Source organism: Rutidosis leptorrhynchoides, chromosome 11 (assembly GCF_046630445.1).
Source record: "Rutidosis leptorrhynchoides isolate AG116_Rl617_1_P2 chromosome 11, CSIRO_AGI_Rlap_v1, whole genome shotgun sequence".
Taxonomy (NCBI): domain Eukaryota; kingdom Viridiplantae; phylum Streptophyta; class Magnoliopsida; order Asterales; family Asteraceae; genus Rutidosis; species Rutidosis leptorrhynchoides.
Window position 1 is genome coordinate 385,467,384 of NC_092343.1, and position 19,582 is coordinate 385,486,965.

Genomic DNA, 19,582 nt, shown 5'->3' on the forward strand with positions numbered 1-19,582 from the left:
TCTTCTATCCAAAAGGTGGAGATTTGTTGGTTATAGTTTTGGTTAGAAGAAATGGATATGGTTGCTTTGTATTTGTGAATGGATGTTATCCCACATAGGTGGGAGGAAGTAGTGGGAGGGGGATGACTTGGTTATAAAAGGAGTGTTAAGCCTCACTTCCAAATTGCACCAATCAGTACACTTTAAGTATTTGATTATTTCTTTCTTTCTTGCCCTTGTTTGAGAGTTGTATTAGTTAAATATTTTGGAGAGTGTAGTTGGCTTAAGAGAGTCGTCTATATCATTGTAACAATTTGTGATATAGTGTATTTCTCTCTTTGGGGGCCAGTGATTTTTCTCCTGTTTTGGAGTTTCCACGTTAAATCTTGTATTGTGTATTGTTCTTATTTCTTTACTATTATTGTTGGGCTGAGTGGTGGGAATTAGTGAGACCGTAATTTCTCAACACCAACATCGTCGTGAATTGAATTTCTTTCTAACGTGTGTGTGAGTGACATATGATCGCGAAAGTGGTTAAGTCTCCTCTGGGTGATGCCGATATCGTCGTTCAAAAAAAATAAGTGCGTTACATATTATATACACACATTCATACTTACACACATATACGTGTAGATACACATATATCTCACCTCATCGTCATCAATTTTTTGTTTTAATTTGTTTTGTAGTAGCAATTTTTTTGTTTTTGTTTTGTAGCTACATATTTATGATAAATAGTTACATTCTACAACTACTCATTAATTAAATCACTCATTTTTCATCCCCTCTTATATTACCATCACTTTCTCTACCTCATTTTTCGTTCAAACATGAGGTCTTCGAAGCTCATGTTGCTCCTAATGTTGGCGTCGATAGCAACGAAATTTGCTCATGGATACGAACGACCACCACCACGAGAAGATTTTGTTGTATCTCTTGCCAAAGATGCTGATCCTACTGCTCCACAACAAGTAAGTAATTGCTAATTAATAGTTTCTAATCTTAAAGATAACGATGTGTTTGGTTATCTGTTAACTGAATGATTCAGCGCTAAAATAAATAAAACATTACGATTTACATGTGCACAAATTGGTATTATTTTTTTACATTAACATATGCGAACTTTCTATTATGTTTACATTACATATTATTTTCGGCTTTTTATAATAGTTGCCGGCATTAATCATTAATTTGCGGATATACGTAATTTTGATCCTTAACTTTTATGGTTATGTACAAATTAAAGAATTAAAGTTCTGGTTTCAATTTGTTTAATTAAAATTTACAAAGAGATGTACAGTACCACACTTGAATGATAGTTTTAGCATTTGTTTCTGATTTCATAGACCGATCACCAACCGTCACCGACCAACATAATGACAGTATAACAACCTACGTACTCGTTACAAACGATGTTTATGTTGGTAGCTAGCCAATTTTTTTGATTAATTTGTATTAGTATTATAAGTTGTATTATAAAATTATATTTTATTATTTTATTATTATTTATTTTATTATTATATATAGTGGTATGGTATGGTATGGTATGGTATGGTATGGAGCTAAAAGGGCTCATCTATCTATAGTTTCTATTAAAATCCTAAAATGATGATGTCATTATTAGGGTAATTCCTTTGTTAAGAAAAAATCAAAAGTAAAAAAAAAAAATCTAAGCATGGTGAATGATATCATTAATTTAAATAATTTTGAATTAAAATTAAATATTATTAATTAATTATTATTATTAAATCTTATTAATTAATTATTATTATTAAATTTTATTAATAATTATTTTAATTAAATAATTTTGAATTATTTTAATTAATTATTTTGAATTAAGTACGAGAAGGTATAAAAGTTAGGCAGAAAGAAACAAATTCTAAATTTATATTTTAATTTACATTTTTAAAATAAAATGACAAACAATATTATTTTTTATAATTGGATGTGGATTATTTAATATCATTTTAGGTGTTTGATGAAATGTTCAGCTGACGAGTTTCTTAGTCGGACTCTGTAGTTTCACGGGTCATTAAACTAAATAACTTTAGCGAGAAGATACGAGCTGTCGTTGTTTTTAGCGTTTTTTAAAAAGTGTCCGTTTCGAACGTAGTTAGTCTCGTTTTGTTCATAATAATATTTCGAGTTTAACGGAGTGCTCGGTGAAGTTTAAATCGGAGCGAGGAGGAAGATACGGGCTGTTGAAGGGTACGGGGGAAGTTTTTATTTTAAGTTTCGGAATTGATAGTTTACCCCTTAGAGTACAGGGTATTTTTTGTTAAGGTCTAAAAGTTGAGGGGTTTTTTTGCGGTTTTGGGGGCATTTTTTTGGTCAATGTCGTTTTGACCAAATTTGTGAGGGGGTGGGGTGAAAGGACATAGTTTTCCATGCCTTTTAGTTAGTTTCCCATGCCTTTTAGTAATGTAAGTATTAATATTAATGAGGCGTGTGCTCGAAAATAAAGATTGATGTTCGTGTAAAACCAAGAATGTGTGTCAATATATTACTTGTATAAATGTTATACTTTTTAGTTGTATTATATATATATATATATATATATATATATATATATATATATATATATATATATATATATATATATATATATATATATATATATATATATAGAGGAGTAGGATCAAGAGGGAAGTAACCAATCGGGGGGAAGCGGGGGGAAGCAAAAACTTTTTTTTTTCGTTTTTTGAAAAAACTTTGTTCACGAACATTATAGATGAGATGAAAATATGAACATTTAGTAGAGACACTTTGTGATAAATGTTTTTATTTTGTCGGAAAAACACTCGAAGAAGTAATTTATAACAATTATCGTGTTTTTCGAGCGTATGTTGAGGTTTTAGCTATTGGGGTTTAAATATTAGGGTTTAGATATTAGGGTTTATAGGGTTTAGATATTAGGGTTTAGAAATTTAGGGTTTAGGGTTTAGATTTAGGGTTTAGATTTAGAATTTAGATTCAGTTTTTAACACGAACGGTTTAGAGTTTAGGGTTTAGGGTTTATGGAATAAACCCAAAACACCAAACCCTAAATCCTAAACCCTAAACTCTAAATCGGGTTAAATTTTACTTCACAAAACATGGAAAAAAAAACGTTCATATTCTTCACGAACAATATTATCTTGAATGTTATTTTTGTCGATCGTTTTCCCGCCTAAATAATGACATTCATCACGAAGTGTCTCTTCTAAATGTTCATATTTTCGTGTGATCTTGATGCCGAAAAAAAAAAATTCCAAAAAAAATGGAAAAAAAAATTTTTTGCTTCCCCCCGCTTCCCCCCGATTGGTTACTTCCCCATTAATCCTGCCCCTATATATATATATATATATATATATATATATATATATATATATATATATATATATATATATATATATATATATATATATATAACGTTGTACTTTTATTGTATGTAAGATAAGATATGAATATATATATATATATATATATATATATATATATATATATATATATATATATATATATATATATAACGTTGTACTTTTATTGTATGTAAGATAAGATATGAAAATTTAAACCTAAAAATGTATAAATAATCGTAATTTATAGTATATATGTTGGAAATGAAAATTTATACCTAAAATGTTATGGTTGGATAATTCTGTTGCTACTCTGAGGCCCAAAACTTTTTTTTTTTTTAAAAGCAAAAAGTTTATTTTATTACCCGGATTATAACATTACAAGTTCCTATGCTCATCCATACAATGGTATAAACAGTATCATAAAATCGGAAAAATGGATTCTAATCTAAAAAGCGATAATCAGGATCGTCGTAGACTAATCAACATCATGAGGGAAACGAACTTGTGAAGATACAAGCAGGGAAGGAGGAGAAAACCGTGCCGATCAAGCGGCGACAAAGTTGCTAAACAAACAACCCTTTTAATCTAACCCACATGAGCTAATTAGATACTACAAACATTATCCGAATTATTCAAATGTCGTGTTAACCGATACCCGTACGGTTTGAAGGCGATGCAACGTAAAATGAAGGGTTGATGAGCCATTGGTGCCATTCAATTGGCATTTTTTCCCGCGATCGGTTTGAGAGCCAACTATAACTTTGTGATTGAATTTCGAAAATAATCATCGCGGGGTTCCACTCTTTTCTTGAGAAAACTTTTAGATTCCTGTGTTTTCATATAATGTAACAAGTTATCTATTTAGTAGCTTGCCATAAGGAAGATCCAATGGAGTTGTGAGAGAAACCTTGGTCGGAGATGATAGCTTCATTGATGTTAGAGATTAGTGTGTTGTTTTGATTCCACCAATCTAGCAGTTGTACCCAAATTGAAGACACTTTATGACAATTAACCAACGCATGTTCTATGGTTTTAATATGATGATCACATAAGGGGCATAAAATGGTGTGGAGGTCTATTTCTTTCTTGTCAAGTTCACATCTAACCGGGATTTTTTGTTGAATGACTCTCCATAAGAATATGAAAACCTTTTGTGGAACTAGTTTGTTGCGAGGTAGTGATAGACTTCTAGAATGGATTCCGTATTTTAATAAGTGCTAATTTTATCAAATTAAGAAACAACGAAAAGTTTAACATACAACAGTAAGCAACAAAATGTACAGATGAAAATACCTTCGTAGTTGTTGAATACCAAATAGGTTAACCTTGCTAATTTCCTTCAACAACTCAAAGATCCAGATGCAACTTTTGTGGTTTTTCATTAAAGTTGAAACTTTTTTTTATTATTAATTAAAAACTCAATAGATGTACGATTAGAAACTTTGGTAGTTTTTCATCAAAGTTGAAACTTAAAAATTCATACTTTTTGATACCTATACCTTCACACATACATAAATGAAAAATAAATATAAAAAACTCAATAAATTGAAGATACTAAACGGAACTTTAAATGCTAACCATGAACACAAATATCTCATTATACAGTCAGGTGTTCTACTATTGCACATACCTGTATATTTTGGATTCATAACTTTACGAAGAACAACTCATGTTAACAAAAATCAAATTTATTCCTGTCATTTTTGAAAGGACCCGTCCTAATCCGTCCGGACGAAGTCCATATCGATTATAAACGATTCACAACAGTTGATTACATCGCGAGGTACTTGACCTCTATATGATACATTTTACAAACATTGCATTCGTTTTGAAAAGACAATCTTTCATTTCATTTAAAGTTGACAGACGTGCATACCATTTCACAATATATCAAACTATAATTGACTTGATAATAATCTTGATGAACTCGACGACTCGAATGCAACGTCTTTTGAAATATGCCATGAATGACTCCAAGTAATATCAATAAAATGAGCAAATGCACAGCGGAAGATTTCTTTCGTACCTGATAATAAACATGCTTTCAAGTGTCAACCAAAAGGTTGGTGAGTTCATTAGTTTATCATAAATAATCATTTCATAAATTTAATAGACCACAAGATTTCATGTTTCCATTTCTCATAAACATACGCCCCATGCATAGAGATAAAAATATCATTCATATGGATTGAACACCTGGTAATCGACATTCACAATATGCATATAAGAATATCCCCATCATTCCGGGATCCTCCTTCGGACATGATATAAATTTCGAAGTACTAAAGCATCCGGTACTTTGGATGGGGCTTGTTGGGCCCGATAGATCTATCTTTAGGATTCGCGTCAATTAGGGTGTCTGTTTCCTAATTCTTAGATTACCAGACTTAATAAAAAGGGGCATATTCAATTTCGATCATTCAACCATATAATGTAGTTTCAATTACTTGTGTCTATTTCGTAAAACAGTTATAAAAACAGCGCATGTATTCTCAGTCCCAAAAATATATATTGCAAAAGCATCTAAAAAGGAATTAATGAAACTCACCTAATGTATTTTGTAGTAAAAATACATATAACGACATTAAACAACTCAACAATGCAAGGTTGGCCTCGGATTCACGAACCTATATCATTTGTTTATTTATTAATACACATAATTTAAATCGAACAAATATATACATATATATATATATATATATATATATATATATATATATATATATATATATATATATATATATATATATATATATATATTATATTTTAAATTATATTTTATATATAAATATTTTTTGTCTGATTAATATTATATTAAGAACACCTACTTTATTATATATGATTATTTATATACAATTTGTTAATACGATTAATACATACCTATATGTAATGTAAATATAACTTTTATTATGTTATATGCACTAAATATCTTTTTATTTACATATATCTTTTGTTTATCAAAAAAATAATAATTTTGATTATACTAAGTTAATATTGATAATTATAAAAGTGATGATAATATTATTACTAATGTACTTATGTTACTAATCATAGTTCTAATATTTATAAATGGATAATAATACTAATATTTATAAAAATTGTATTATTTTTATAATATTAATAATAATACTAATCATAATCATAATAATCATAAAAACAAGAATAATACCAACAATAATAATGATAACAATTATAACAACAATAATAATAATAATAATAATAATAATAATAATAATAATAATAATAATAATAATAATAATAATAATAATAATAATAATAATAATAATAATAATAAATGAATATGCTAGTAACTACCTTATAATGAAGTAATAAAAAGAATAGGCCGTTGCAGGGCTCGAACTCTTGACCACCTATTTAACCCGAAATGCTCATGACCATCAGACCCGTGTTGTTCTTTCTGATTATTAATACAGGCGATAAAATATAATCTTCATTATTTCTGTTTAATATTTTCTTCTTCTTCTTCATTCAATCAAACGACTAAAGATTCAACCCAACATGAGAATCAATCAATGAAACGTTTTTTTTTAGGATCAACAAATAATATATAACCATCTATAGAGACCCGTAATTAACTGAAAACGATTTTTGAAAAATAATAATAATTAAAACCGTAGCCTGCAGCAGCTCACGGTACTGTTTTAAAAAAAAATTGATTATCGATTTGATAACGTTTTAGACAAACTTTATAACACGAAACATATTACAAATCAATGCTATAAACTATTAGAAACACTAATTTAACTCAACTCGAAACAGAACACTCGAATTTTGCTCAAGAACAAAAGTTGACTTTTTAAAACTCAAACTTTGACTCCACAATTCGTCTTGGATAGAAAAAATTGGGTTTTGATAATTTACAGATAGTTTAAGAAAATGATTCTAAATGACTTGGCATTAATACATTTTGGAATTTTATTAGAAATTGCGATATGAATAAAAAGTTGAAGAACCGAGTTACAGCGAGCTGCAGTTTGTGGACTTTATGATTTTAAATTCACAACTTGCAGTTTATGGAAATTTATTTGATAAGGGTATTGAATACTTGAACGGTTTTTCCATTCATTGATCTAGATGAACTGGTTTATAGCGTGTTTAATAATTGACAGGATATAAAACAAGTAAAAGAGTACAAAAAACCTAAAGGAAGAATAAGACTTTAACAGATACAATTAAAACTTGATAATTGACTGAATTGGATCATAGCAGACAAAATACAAAAGTATCTACAGTTTGAGAGACACATGTAACCGAATTTGGATTCAAGTGTAAGGATTTTTATACAATTTCTATTAATACTTAATAATTACTAATTTTAATTATATTTGCAATAATCTAAATAATAATAATAATAATAATAATAATAATAATAATAATAAAGTAATACTCATAATAATATCACTAATCTTAATAATAGATAATAATGATTCTCATAATTGATAATAATAAGAAGGTTAATGGCATTAATAATATTATTATTTATGTTAATAATAATTTTAATAACAATAACATGATAACTTATATATATCAAATCTCCTTTATATATATATATATATATATATATATATATATATATATATATATATATATATATATATATATATATATATATATGTATGTATTTATATCTCATATTAACATTAATAATGATAAAAGTAATAAGGATATTAATAACAATAATATTAACAATAATGAATTACATGTACCAACTTCATATTTGTATATTATATGTTATGATAATTTTAATAATACAAATAACTAATATTAATATTAATAACAATAATAAGAATAATAATAATAATAATAATAATATAACAATTACATTTAATATGTTAACATTACATATTATTAATTATGTATACTTATTTTGTATTTACCATATTTGAATATTTATTACTTATATATTTATTATCTATTACAATATATTAATATTCATTAATAGAATTCATATATAGATAATAGTATCATATATACATTTATATATATTCGTTTTAATGGTGACTTAATTATTCTAATTACTATTTTACCTTTTTAATTCCACTTGATCAAAGTATACCTTATTAATTCAAGATGTTTATATATATATATATATATATATATATATATATATATATATATATATATATATATTCTTATTTATTTTTATATATATTTACATATTTATTTACACACAATTGTTCGTGAATCGTCGGACATAGACAAAGTCAAATGATTTCATGACAACAGTTTAAAGAAATATTTAAGACTTAACATTACAGACTTTGCTTATCGTGTCGAAATCATATTAAGATTAGGTTTAAATTTGATCGAAAATTCCCGGGTCATCACAGTACCTACCCGTTAAAGAAATTTCGTTCCGAAATTTGAGCGAGGTCTCCATGGCTAACAATAAATATGTTTTCCTGAAGAATATGAGCTGATAAATAGAGTTTTATCATTATTGATTAATATGAATAAAACGATTCGATTATGTGAAGCGTACGAATGAAGTTATCATAAAATAGTGAAATGAGAAAGATAAGTTTCATCATAACTTTTGACTAGTCATGGTTGAATTTAGAATATATGGTGCGTCATAGCTTTTGACGTAGAGGGTTGAATTCCGGAATTCAAGGATTTAAAGAAAATCTTCGAAATATAAAAGATTTGATTCTTCGGCGAATAAAGAAATTAGGATCTCTATAATTAACTACGGTGATCTGTCTCGATTACTCTGTCTGATATTCCCATTATAAATTTACCTTTTCCGTTCCATTAGTTTCCACCACTTCTATACCTTATTTCTCAGTTCATATATCCAAAAGATTATAATAATGCTTAATCCGGTTCTAATCCTTGTTCTTATTCTGACTATCGCAATGATCGTTCTTCTTTTCCAACTCCCACCGGAAGAATCCGTTTATTTCTACTATGCTCTTGGGATTATTGTATTTATAATCCTCCCGTGTCTTTATATTACTATACGCACTGATATCCACAGTTTGTAACTTCGGTGTTGTCATTGGGCTTGTTATTTTCTCTTATACTTTGAAGTCCTTGCTTCTATTTCTCTATAATCATTGTCATCCCCAGTTAATACTCCCCCTATTTGCTGCGATTTATACTCCAATTTCTATTTCGGAGCTTTGTCCCTTCATTTCTTCTTCTTGCAATTGGGTATCTCTTGTAATGGTCCAGAATTTGCAGATATAAGTTTCAGAATGAATATCGTTAATGTCCTAAGAAAGAAATGGTAATAGCACAATTTGACTTGTCAAATTACCAGAATTTAAGGAAAGATAGGACTATCAAGAAAAATATGTTCTTGATATGTTTATAGATTAGACAGAACGTAAGAGTCGTGTAACATGGCACATGATGACGTTATGATCTGTGAATCATCATGTTCCATTTAGAAACTCAGTATGACTTACTGTAATATAATCACGTTGATTAAGTGTCATTATATTATACTAACTCATGCATCAGTTCCCAACACTACTTCAAAAACATTCATTTTTAAGCTCGAAAGTTTACAGAATATAGAAACCAACAGTTTCTATATGATGTAATACTGATAGCCCGAAGAGATTGTTGATTTTAAATAAGAATAGTTATGAAAATATCTACAGAAATATGGAGGATATTTATAATGAAAGATACGATGATATTTTGGAATTTCTAATATCGATGGGAGATGAAGAAGATTTATCCGTAAGGGTTTAGATTCGGAAGAAAGGTATTCACTAAAGATTTCATCAGAAACAGAATCATTTGGATTCTTTGAAGTCAAACTTATTCTTTGTGATTTGTCCACGGCTTCCTTCATAGTTTAGCATAATCCGCTTTTCGGTACTAAATTTTCTATTGAATGTTTCCAATATAATGATACACAGGAAGCACGAGGAGGTATATAATTTCGGACGAGAATATTTATGAAAATATCCTCAGAAATATCGAAGATATTGATGATGATATTTTGGAATTTCTAAGTTCGATGGTTGATGGAGAAAGATTTTCCGTAAGATTTTAACATAACTTCAGAGCAAGATATTCTCTAAAGATTTCAACGGATCCAGAATTACTTGAATCCTTTGAATATAGGGTTTGGTCCTTGTATTTGTCCTTGGTCTCCTTCATGGGTAGCTCAATCTGTTTTTCAATACCCAATTTTCTATCTAGCGTTCCTAACACTCCTTCTTTATCATCAAACTTTTGGTCGTTTAGACCATCTACCATTTTTCTGTTTCCTCTGCATTTTATGCTATGATATCTGAATCATCGGTTATTAATCCGAGGTGGTTTCAGGAAAATTGTGTTTTTAGATGATTAAACGCTGATGGTAATATAGGGGAATATGAAAGGTTCCCTGGTAACAATAAAAGAGCACGTGTATATATCAACGTTATAATAAGGTTGTTTCGTACGAAAAGTCGAAGTTGTCTTGCTGGAGCTGTGACAAAACTGGCTATCTCGAACAGCAGATGCAAAGTTATTTTTGGTAATAATAACGCTAAAGGAATTAGCACAGCTATGAGTTAAACGTTTACTCAGGTTCCGAGTGTTTTCAGGTGTATAACTATATGCATCACTCTTTTCTTCCGTAGATGAAGTGCGGTTGATTCATCCTATCGATTGAGGTGTTTTCAAGAATCATGAAAGGTTTGAACGCAGATTAGAATTGTCAAGATACAAATGAGGTTTAAGATGAAATCAAGTGGCAAACTTGAAGAATTGTTTAGTTTCATATGTTATAATTAATATTTTAATTCATTTTAATTGTCCAATGTTGATAGCCCACAGTTAGCAGTGTACAAATAATAATTCATATATAAGTTACTATATAATATTCGAATTAATTAATACGTATCGTGACCCGTATACGTCTCAGACTCGATCACAACTCAAAGTATATATATTATTTGAGAATCAACCTCAACCCTGTATAGAGAACTAGATCATTACTGCATATAGAGTGTCTATGGTGATTCTAAATAATATATATAGATGCGTCGAGATGATATGTCAAAACCTTGTATACGTGTCCCGATATTTAAAGTGCGTAAAATAAATACAGAAAATAAATGACGATAAATAAAATGCGTAAAGTAAATAACAGAATTTAAATGACGATAATTAGAATTGTGATAATTAAATTGCGATAAAATAAATTGCGAAAAATAAATTGCGATAATTAAATGGTAATACGGAAATAACAGTTAGCTTGGAACAGTTAGCTAGGATTTTGTTAGCGTGGATTCTTAACAAAATTTCTCATGGTTAATTTATTTGTTTCTAACAAATTTTATCTTGTCTAATGTTTTCTTCATTATGCCACTTGTTGGATTCTGATAGGTCAAAATCCAAATATGTAATTGGATGAATATGGTTACTCTGTAGTGAACGGATTTGTATATCGGTGGATGTAAGTAGGATAGTATATGACTGTTGAAACAGATTCGAAGAACGTACAATGTAACTTATTAATGTGAAATTTAAATAGTCCTCGGGTATTACGTACCCGTTAAAATATTTTCACCATTAACAGTTTATACAAGATAATTTTTAATTACAATTTTTATGAAAACATATATACATATATATTTTCTTCAGATGTATGCATGGATTTAATGAGTTAATATGATATTAAACTCATTTGCTTTTCGGTTGGAACTAGAATAAATAATCTCTAAAACTTTAGAGATTACATATTCGCCATGTCGAATGAAGAGAAGTGAGGTAGAACGATACGTAGAACGAAGATCATACTCAAAGTACAGATGATGATATTGAAGCATGGATTTTTTGATGGTACTGGTGCTGTTATTGATTGTACTGTTGGTGCCGGTGATGTTGTTGAAGCTGGTACATTTTGCACCATATTCTCCGAATTGATTATTTGAGCACGAAGTTCGTTGACTTATTACTCTAAGATGATTGTCGGTCGGAACGAACGGATGAATAAGGTTCAGAATTATGGATAGAATATAATCTTGTCGAGTTACCCTGGAAATGAGGCTGAAAATGGTGTTTCGAACAGGTTCGCCGGTAAACGCTTCATGTTTATTGTCAAGAGGTGAATTCGGTTGGTGGAAGGGATTACATTCTGCGCGTTTCCATTAATTAAGTCAACTACGAACCCATCAGATGAATTGATAATGACTGATTGGTTGATTCATGCCGATGACGCTGTTTTCGGAGCTTAGGTGAACATCTATGTCGGAATAGCTGTCGGAATAACTATCGGAATAGCTATTGGAATCTGAGGGACTCGAACTGGTTGAGGGATTCATCTCGTACGATCAGATGAAGGATTTTCGATAAGAAATAGATTATAGGATGTAGATTAGTACCCTGCAATACATAATTTACGTATACATCTATAATACTAAAATCCCATAAGTTAAGGAGGAATCTATGGAAGCTGTCAGGCAAAGTCTACAGTAACAGATATGCTAAGATACGAATGAGCATATACGCTAAGATACGAATTTCGTCTATACACTATTCATGCAATCATTGCAGTAATATGTGTCTAGACTAAGAATGATAAGAAGGTAATTTTCTAAGGATGATAAACAGATGATTTCCTACAAAAATGATAAGCAAAACTTTTGACATGCAGACACGGTCGAAGTCCAGACTCACTAATGCCTCCTAACGACTTATCAGTTAGACACACTAATGCAGACCTGGTTCGCTAAGACCTCTGCTCTGATACCAACTGAAAGGACCCGTCCTAATCCGTCCGGACGAAGTCCATATCGATTATAAACTATTCACAACAGTTGATTACATCGCGAGGTACTTGACCTCTATATGATACATTTTACAAACATTGCATTCGTTTTGAAAAGACAATCTTTCATTTCATCTAAAGTTGACAGACATGCATACCATTTCACAATATATCAAACTATAATTGACTTGATAATAATCTTGATGAACTCGACGACTCGAATGCAACGTCTTTTGAAATATGCCATGAATGACTCCAAGTAATATCTATAAAATGAGCAAATGCACAGCGGAAGATTTCTTTCGTACCTGAGAATAAACATGCTTTCAAGTGTCAACCAAAAGGTTAGTGAGTTCATTAGTTATCATAAATAATCATTTCATAAATTTAATAGACCACAAGATTTCATGTTTCCATTTCTCATAAACATACGTCCCATGCATAGAGACAAAAATATCATTCATATGGATTGAACACCTGGTAATCGACATTCACAATATGCATATAAGAATATCCCCATCATTCTGGGATCCTCCTTCGGACATGATATAAATTTCAAAGTACTAAAGCATCCGGTACTTTGGATGGGACTTGTTGGGCCCGATAGATCTATCTTTAGGATTCGCGTCAATTAGGGTGTCTGTTCCCTAATTCTTAGATTACCAGACTTAATAAAAAGGGGCATATTCGATTTCGATTGTTCAACCATATAATGTAGTTTCAATTACTTGTGTCTATTTCGTAAAACAGTTATAAAAACAGCGCATGTATTCTCAGTCCCAAAAATATATATTGCAAAAGCATTTAAAAATGGATTAATGAAACTCACCTAATGTATTTTGTAGTAAAAATACATATAACGACATTAAACAACTCAACAATGCAAGGTTGGCCTCGGATTCATGAACCTATATCATTTGTTTATTTATTAATACACATAATTTAAATCGAACAAATATATATATATATATATATATATATATATATATATATATATATATATATATATATATATATATATATATATATATATTATATTTTAAATTATATTTTATATATAAATATTTTTTGTCTGATTAATATTATATTAAGAACACCTACTTTATTATATATGATTATTTATATACAATTTGTTAATACGATTAATACATACCTATATGTAATGTAAATATAACTTTTATTATGTTATATGCACTAAATATCTTTTTATTTACATATATCTTTTGTTTATCAAAAAAAAAAAAATTTGATTATACTAAGTTAATATTGGTAATTATAAAAGTGATGATAATATTATTACTAATGTACTTATGTTACTAATCATAGTTCTAATATTTATAAATGGATAATAATACTAATATTTATGAAAATTGTATTATTTTTATAATATTAATAATAATACTAATCATAATCATAATAATCATAAAAACAAGAATAATACCAACGATAATAATGATAACAATTATAACAACAACAACAACAACAATAATAATAATAATAATAATAATAATAATAATAATAATAATAATAATAATAATAATAATAATAATAATAATAATAATAATAATAATAATAATAAATGAATATGCTAGTAACTACCTTATAATGAAGTAATAAAAAGAATAGGCCGTTGCAGGGCTCGAACCCTTGACCACCTATTTAAGCCGAAACGCTCATGACCATCAGACCCGTGTTGTTCTTTCTGATTATTAATACAGGCAATAAAATATAACCTTCATTATTTATGTTTAATATTTTCTTCTTCTTCTTCATTCAATCAAACGACTAAAGATTCAACCCAACATGAGAATCAATCAATGAAACGTTTTTTTTTAGGATCAACAAGTAATATATAACCATCTATAGAGACCCGTAATTAACTGAAAACGATTTTTGAAAAAAAAAAATAATTAAAACCGTAGCCTGCAGCAGCTCACGGTACTGTTTTAAAAAAAATTGATTATCGATTTGATAACGTTTTAGACAAACTTTATAACACGAAACATATTACAAATCAATGCTATAAACTATTAGAAACACTAATTTAACTCAACTCGAAACAGAACACTCGAATTTTGCTCAAGAACAAAAGTTGACTTTTTAAAACTCAAACTTTGACTCCACAATTCGTCTTGGATAGAAAAAATTGGGTTTTGATAATTTACAGATAGTTTAAGAAAACGATTCTAAACGACTTGGCATTAATACATTTTGGAATTTGATTAGAAATTGTGATATGAATAAAAAGTTGAAGAACCGAGTTACAGCGAGCTGCAGTTTGTGGACTTTATGATTTTAAATTCACAACTTGCAGTTTATGGAAATTTATTTGATAAGGGTATTGAATACTTGAACGGTTTTTCCATTCATTGATCTAGATGAACTGGTTTATAGCGTGTTTAATAATTGACAGGATATAAAACAAGTAAAAGAGTACAAAAAACCTAAAGGAAGAATAAGACTTTAACAGATACAATTAAAACTTGATAATTGACTGAATTGGATCATAGCAGACAAAATACAAAAGTATCTACAGTTTGAGAGACACATGTAACCGAATTTGGATTCAAGTGTAAGGATTTTTATACAATTTCTATTAATACTTAATAATTACTAATTTTAATTATATTTGCAATAATCTAAATAATAATAATAATAATAATAATAATAATAATAATAATAATAATAATAATAATAATAATAAAAGTAATACTCATAATAATATCACTAATCTTAATAATAGATAATAATGATTCTCATAATTGATAATAATAAGAAGGTTAATGGCATTAATAATATTATTATTTATGTTAATAATAATTTTAATAACAATAACATGATAACTTATATATATCAAATCTCCTTTATATATATATATATATATATATATATATATATATATATATATATATATATATATATATATATATATATATATATATATGTATTTATATCTCATATTAACATTAATAATGATAAAAGTAATAAGGATATTAATAACAATAATATTAACAATAATGAATTACATGTACCAACTTCATATTTGTATATTATATGTTATGATAATTTTAATAATACAAATAACTAATATTAATATTAATAACAATAATAAGAATAATAATAATAATAATATAACAATTACATTTAATATGTTAACATTACATATTATTAATTATGTATACTTATTTTGTATTTACCATATTTGAATATTTATTATTTATATATTTATTATCTATTACAATATATTAATATTTATTAATAGAATTCATATATAGATAATAATATCATATATACATTTATATATATTCGTTTTAATGGTGACTTAATTATTCTAATTACTATTTTACCTTTTTAATTCCACTTGATCAAAGTATACCTTATTAATTCAAGATGTTTATATATATATATTCTTATTTATTTTTATATACATTTACATATTTATTTACACACAATTGTTCGTGAATCGTCGGACATAGACAAAGTCAAATGATTTCATGACAACAGTTTAAAGAAATATTTAAGACTTAACATTACAGACTTTGCTTATCGTGTCGAAATCATATTAAGATTAGGTTTAAATTTGATCGGAAATTCCCGGGTCATCACAATTTTATCGAATATGTGGTATGCATCCAATAAATTAAAATAAGTAAAATACTATATAAAAAAAATTATGATGAAATACATTTATCCAAATTCAAAAATATCATGAACCAATAAATGGTATGAGCCATAAACTCAAAACAAAAAATTAAACAATAATAATCTAATTGATAAACTCTTTAATCAAAAGATTGATTCACCTGAAAAGACTTGTGATGGAGTTTAGAGTAGATGAAAAGATTTATTAAAAGATGGTGTAGAAGATGAATGAAACTATTTTTTTGGAAAAAGGAGATATTTTGAGGACGACGATTTATATCCGTATCTGCTTTTTGATTTAGCGAATATATTGCGGAGCACGGAGGTAATTTTATTTACCATATACAAAAACAAATACTCCGTAAATTACAAAAGGAATAAAAGGAATAAAGACTGCATCTTTTGTTAATTTATATCTTAATCATAATTAATTGTAAAGATTAAATTTTAATTGTAAATTAAATTGATTTATGATGTCATGCAAGTGGGTTAGATTTTTTTCTATTTTTTTTTTTTTTTTTTTTTGAATTTTTTCAATGAAGGGAAATGATTATTTATGATGTCATCATTATAGCATTTTAATATTAACTATAGATAGATATGTTGGAAATGAAAATTTATACCTAAAATGTTATGGTTGAAGAATTATGTTGCTACTCTGAGGCCCAAAACTTATAGGCATATATGAATTTACTTAATTATTGAAACATGTCACTAATATGTACGAGTAATTAACAGGTTCATATATCTTTGGTTGATGAAAATCGAATGCGAATTTCATGGATCACTACCGGCTTTACTCCCCCCACCGTAAGCTATGGAACATCTCCCGGAAAATATGATCGTTCAGCTAATGGAAGCATTTCGTCGTATGAATACTTAACTTACACATCTGGTGATATACACGACGTCGTAATTGGTCCATTGGACCCAGACACTGTGTATTATTACTGTTTTACCCCTGGTTCGACGCCAGAGTACTCTTTCAAAACTCCTCCAGCCCAATTCCCAATCAAATTCGCGGTGTCAGGTTACAAATCTCATCTTTTTCAAGAATGGAACTCTTGTCGCAAACTGAATTCAAATTTTGTTTTTTTTTTTTTTTTTTTTTTTTTTCAAGTCTTATTCAGTTTGATTTTCAGATTACACGGTTTGAAAACGAATGGAACTCTTGTCGCAAAGTGTGGTTGCACGCAAGATTTGTACAGATGGCTAGCAGCAACCATCATTTTCATTATTATCATTATATGTGCATATATATGAAGGATAAAATGGTCTTTTTTCAGGTGATCTAGGACAAACCGGATGGACAAAATCTACCCTTGATCACATCTCACAATCAAACTATGACGTGTTTCTATTACCCGGAGACTTGTCATACGCAGACATGATACAACACCGGTGGGACTCGTTTGGCCGCCTGGTTGAGCCGCTAGCGAGCCAGCGTCCCTGGATGGTGACACAAGGAAACCACGAGGTCGAAAAAATCCCAGCAATCCACCCAACACCATTCACTGCCTACAATGCAAGGTGGCATATGCCGTTTGAAGAGAGTGGGTCAACGTCGAACTTGTACTACTCGTTTAAGGTATCAGGGGTCCACGTCATCATGTTGGGTTCCTACACTGATTTTGGGTCGGGTTCGGAACAATACCAATGGTTAGAGTCCGAATTGAAAAAAGTTGATAGAGGCAAAACGCCGTGGCTTTTCGTGCTTGTTCATGCACCGTGGTATAACACGAACTATGCTCATCAAGACGAGAAAGAATCGGTTGACATGATGCAATCGATGGAGGGTTTACTTTACAAAGCTCGTGTTGACGTAGTTTTTGCAGGGCATGTTCATGCTTACGAGCGTTTTGTAAGCTACTTTCTTTTAACTACCGTTCTAAACGATGCCTTATAAGGTAGCAAAAAGCAATGTCATGATAAAGAACTAATTATGTTCTTGTATATATGCAGAATCGTGTTTACAATCAAGAAACTGATAATTGCGGCCCTGTGTATATTACAATCGGGGATGGAGGCAACCGTGAGGGTCTTGCTAGCAAGTAAGTTGACTCTATACAACGGGTCGGGTCGGGTCAAGGTCCTCAAGGATCAAATAGGTTTGGGTCAAAACGGATCATGGGTCGAAACGGGTCAAGTTAAAAATGGGTCGAAACGGGTTAGGTCGAGATCCGAGACGGGTTAGGTCTTGTAAGCAAGTAATTTGACTCTATACCTAGCAAACGGGTCGCGTTGTGTCAAAGATCAAAAGAGTTTGGGTTAAAACGAGTCATGGGTCAAAACGAGTTAGCTTTTAAATGGGTCGAACGGGTTAGATCGATACCCGGGTCGGGTTGGGTCTTGCCAGCAAGTTGACTCTTAACAAACAACTGTTTTTACCCAAAATACATGAATTTGAGTAATTATATAATGTTTTATAGGTACAAAGAACCACAACCAACAATATCGGCATTCAGGGAAGCGAGTTTTGGGCACGGGGAAATTGATGTGGTCAATGCAAGTTATGCCCGGTGGTCGTGGCATAGAAATGATGACGATGTATCGGTTCAAGCTGATTCTGTGTGGATAAAAAGTCTTGCTTTAGATCCAAGTTGTAACAAGCCTTGAAAATTTAATGTGAAACTCTATACAGCAATTTTATGATCTTATATTTTGACAAAAACCGAGTTAAGTGTTAGCAAATTATATGAAAAAGTAGCGTCGCCAATTATGAAAGATAAGATTTTGATAACGAGCTTGGAACAGGTTCAATAGTAGTATATTAAAAGTAATCTGAAGGCAACGAGCGTAAATATTTGTTCTTACAGGCAAACGAGTTGAGCAGTTGTTGTAAACGACGACTGTTTCAACTCCCATTTCGTCCAAAAAAGGT

General features: G+C 29.3%; 1 protein-coding gene across 1 annotated transcript; it reads left to right on the forward strand.

Moving 5' to 3' along the window:
- The first annotated feature begins 809 nt into the window (after positions 1-809).
- On the forward strand, positions 810-19,317 carry LOC139876014 (probable purple acid phosphatase 20). The gene is made up of 5 exons (XM_071863312.1): positions 810-950; positions 17,440-17,731; positions 17,988-18,562; positions 18,664-18,752; positions 19,131-19,317. Exons 1-5 carry the CDS (start codon positions 810-812, stop codon positions 19,315-19,317), a joined length of 1,284 nt encoding a protein of 427 aa, XP_071719413.1.
- Positions 19,318-19,582: the final 265 nt, after the last annotated feature.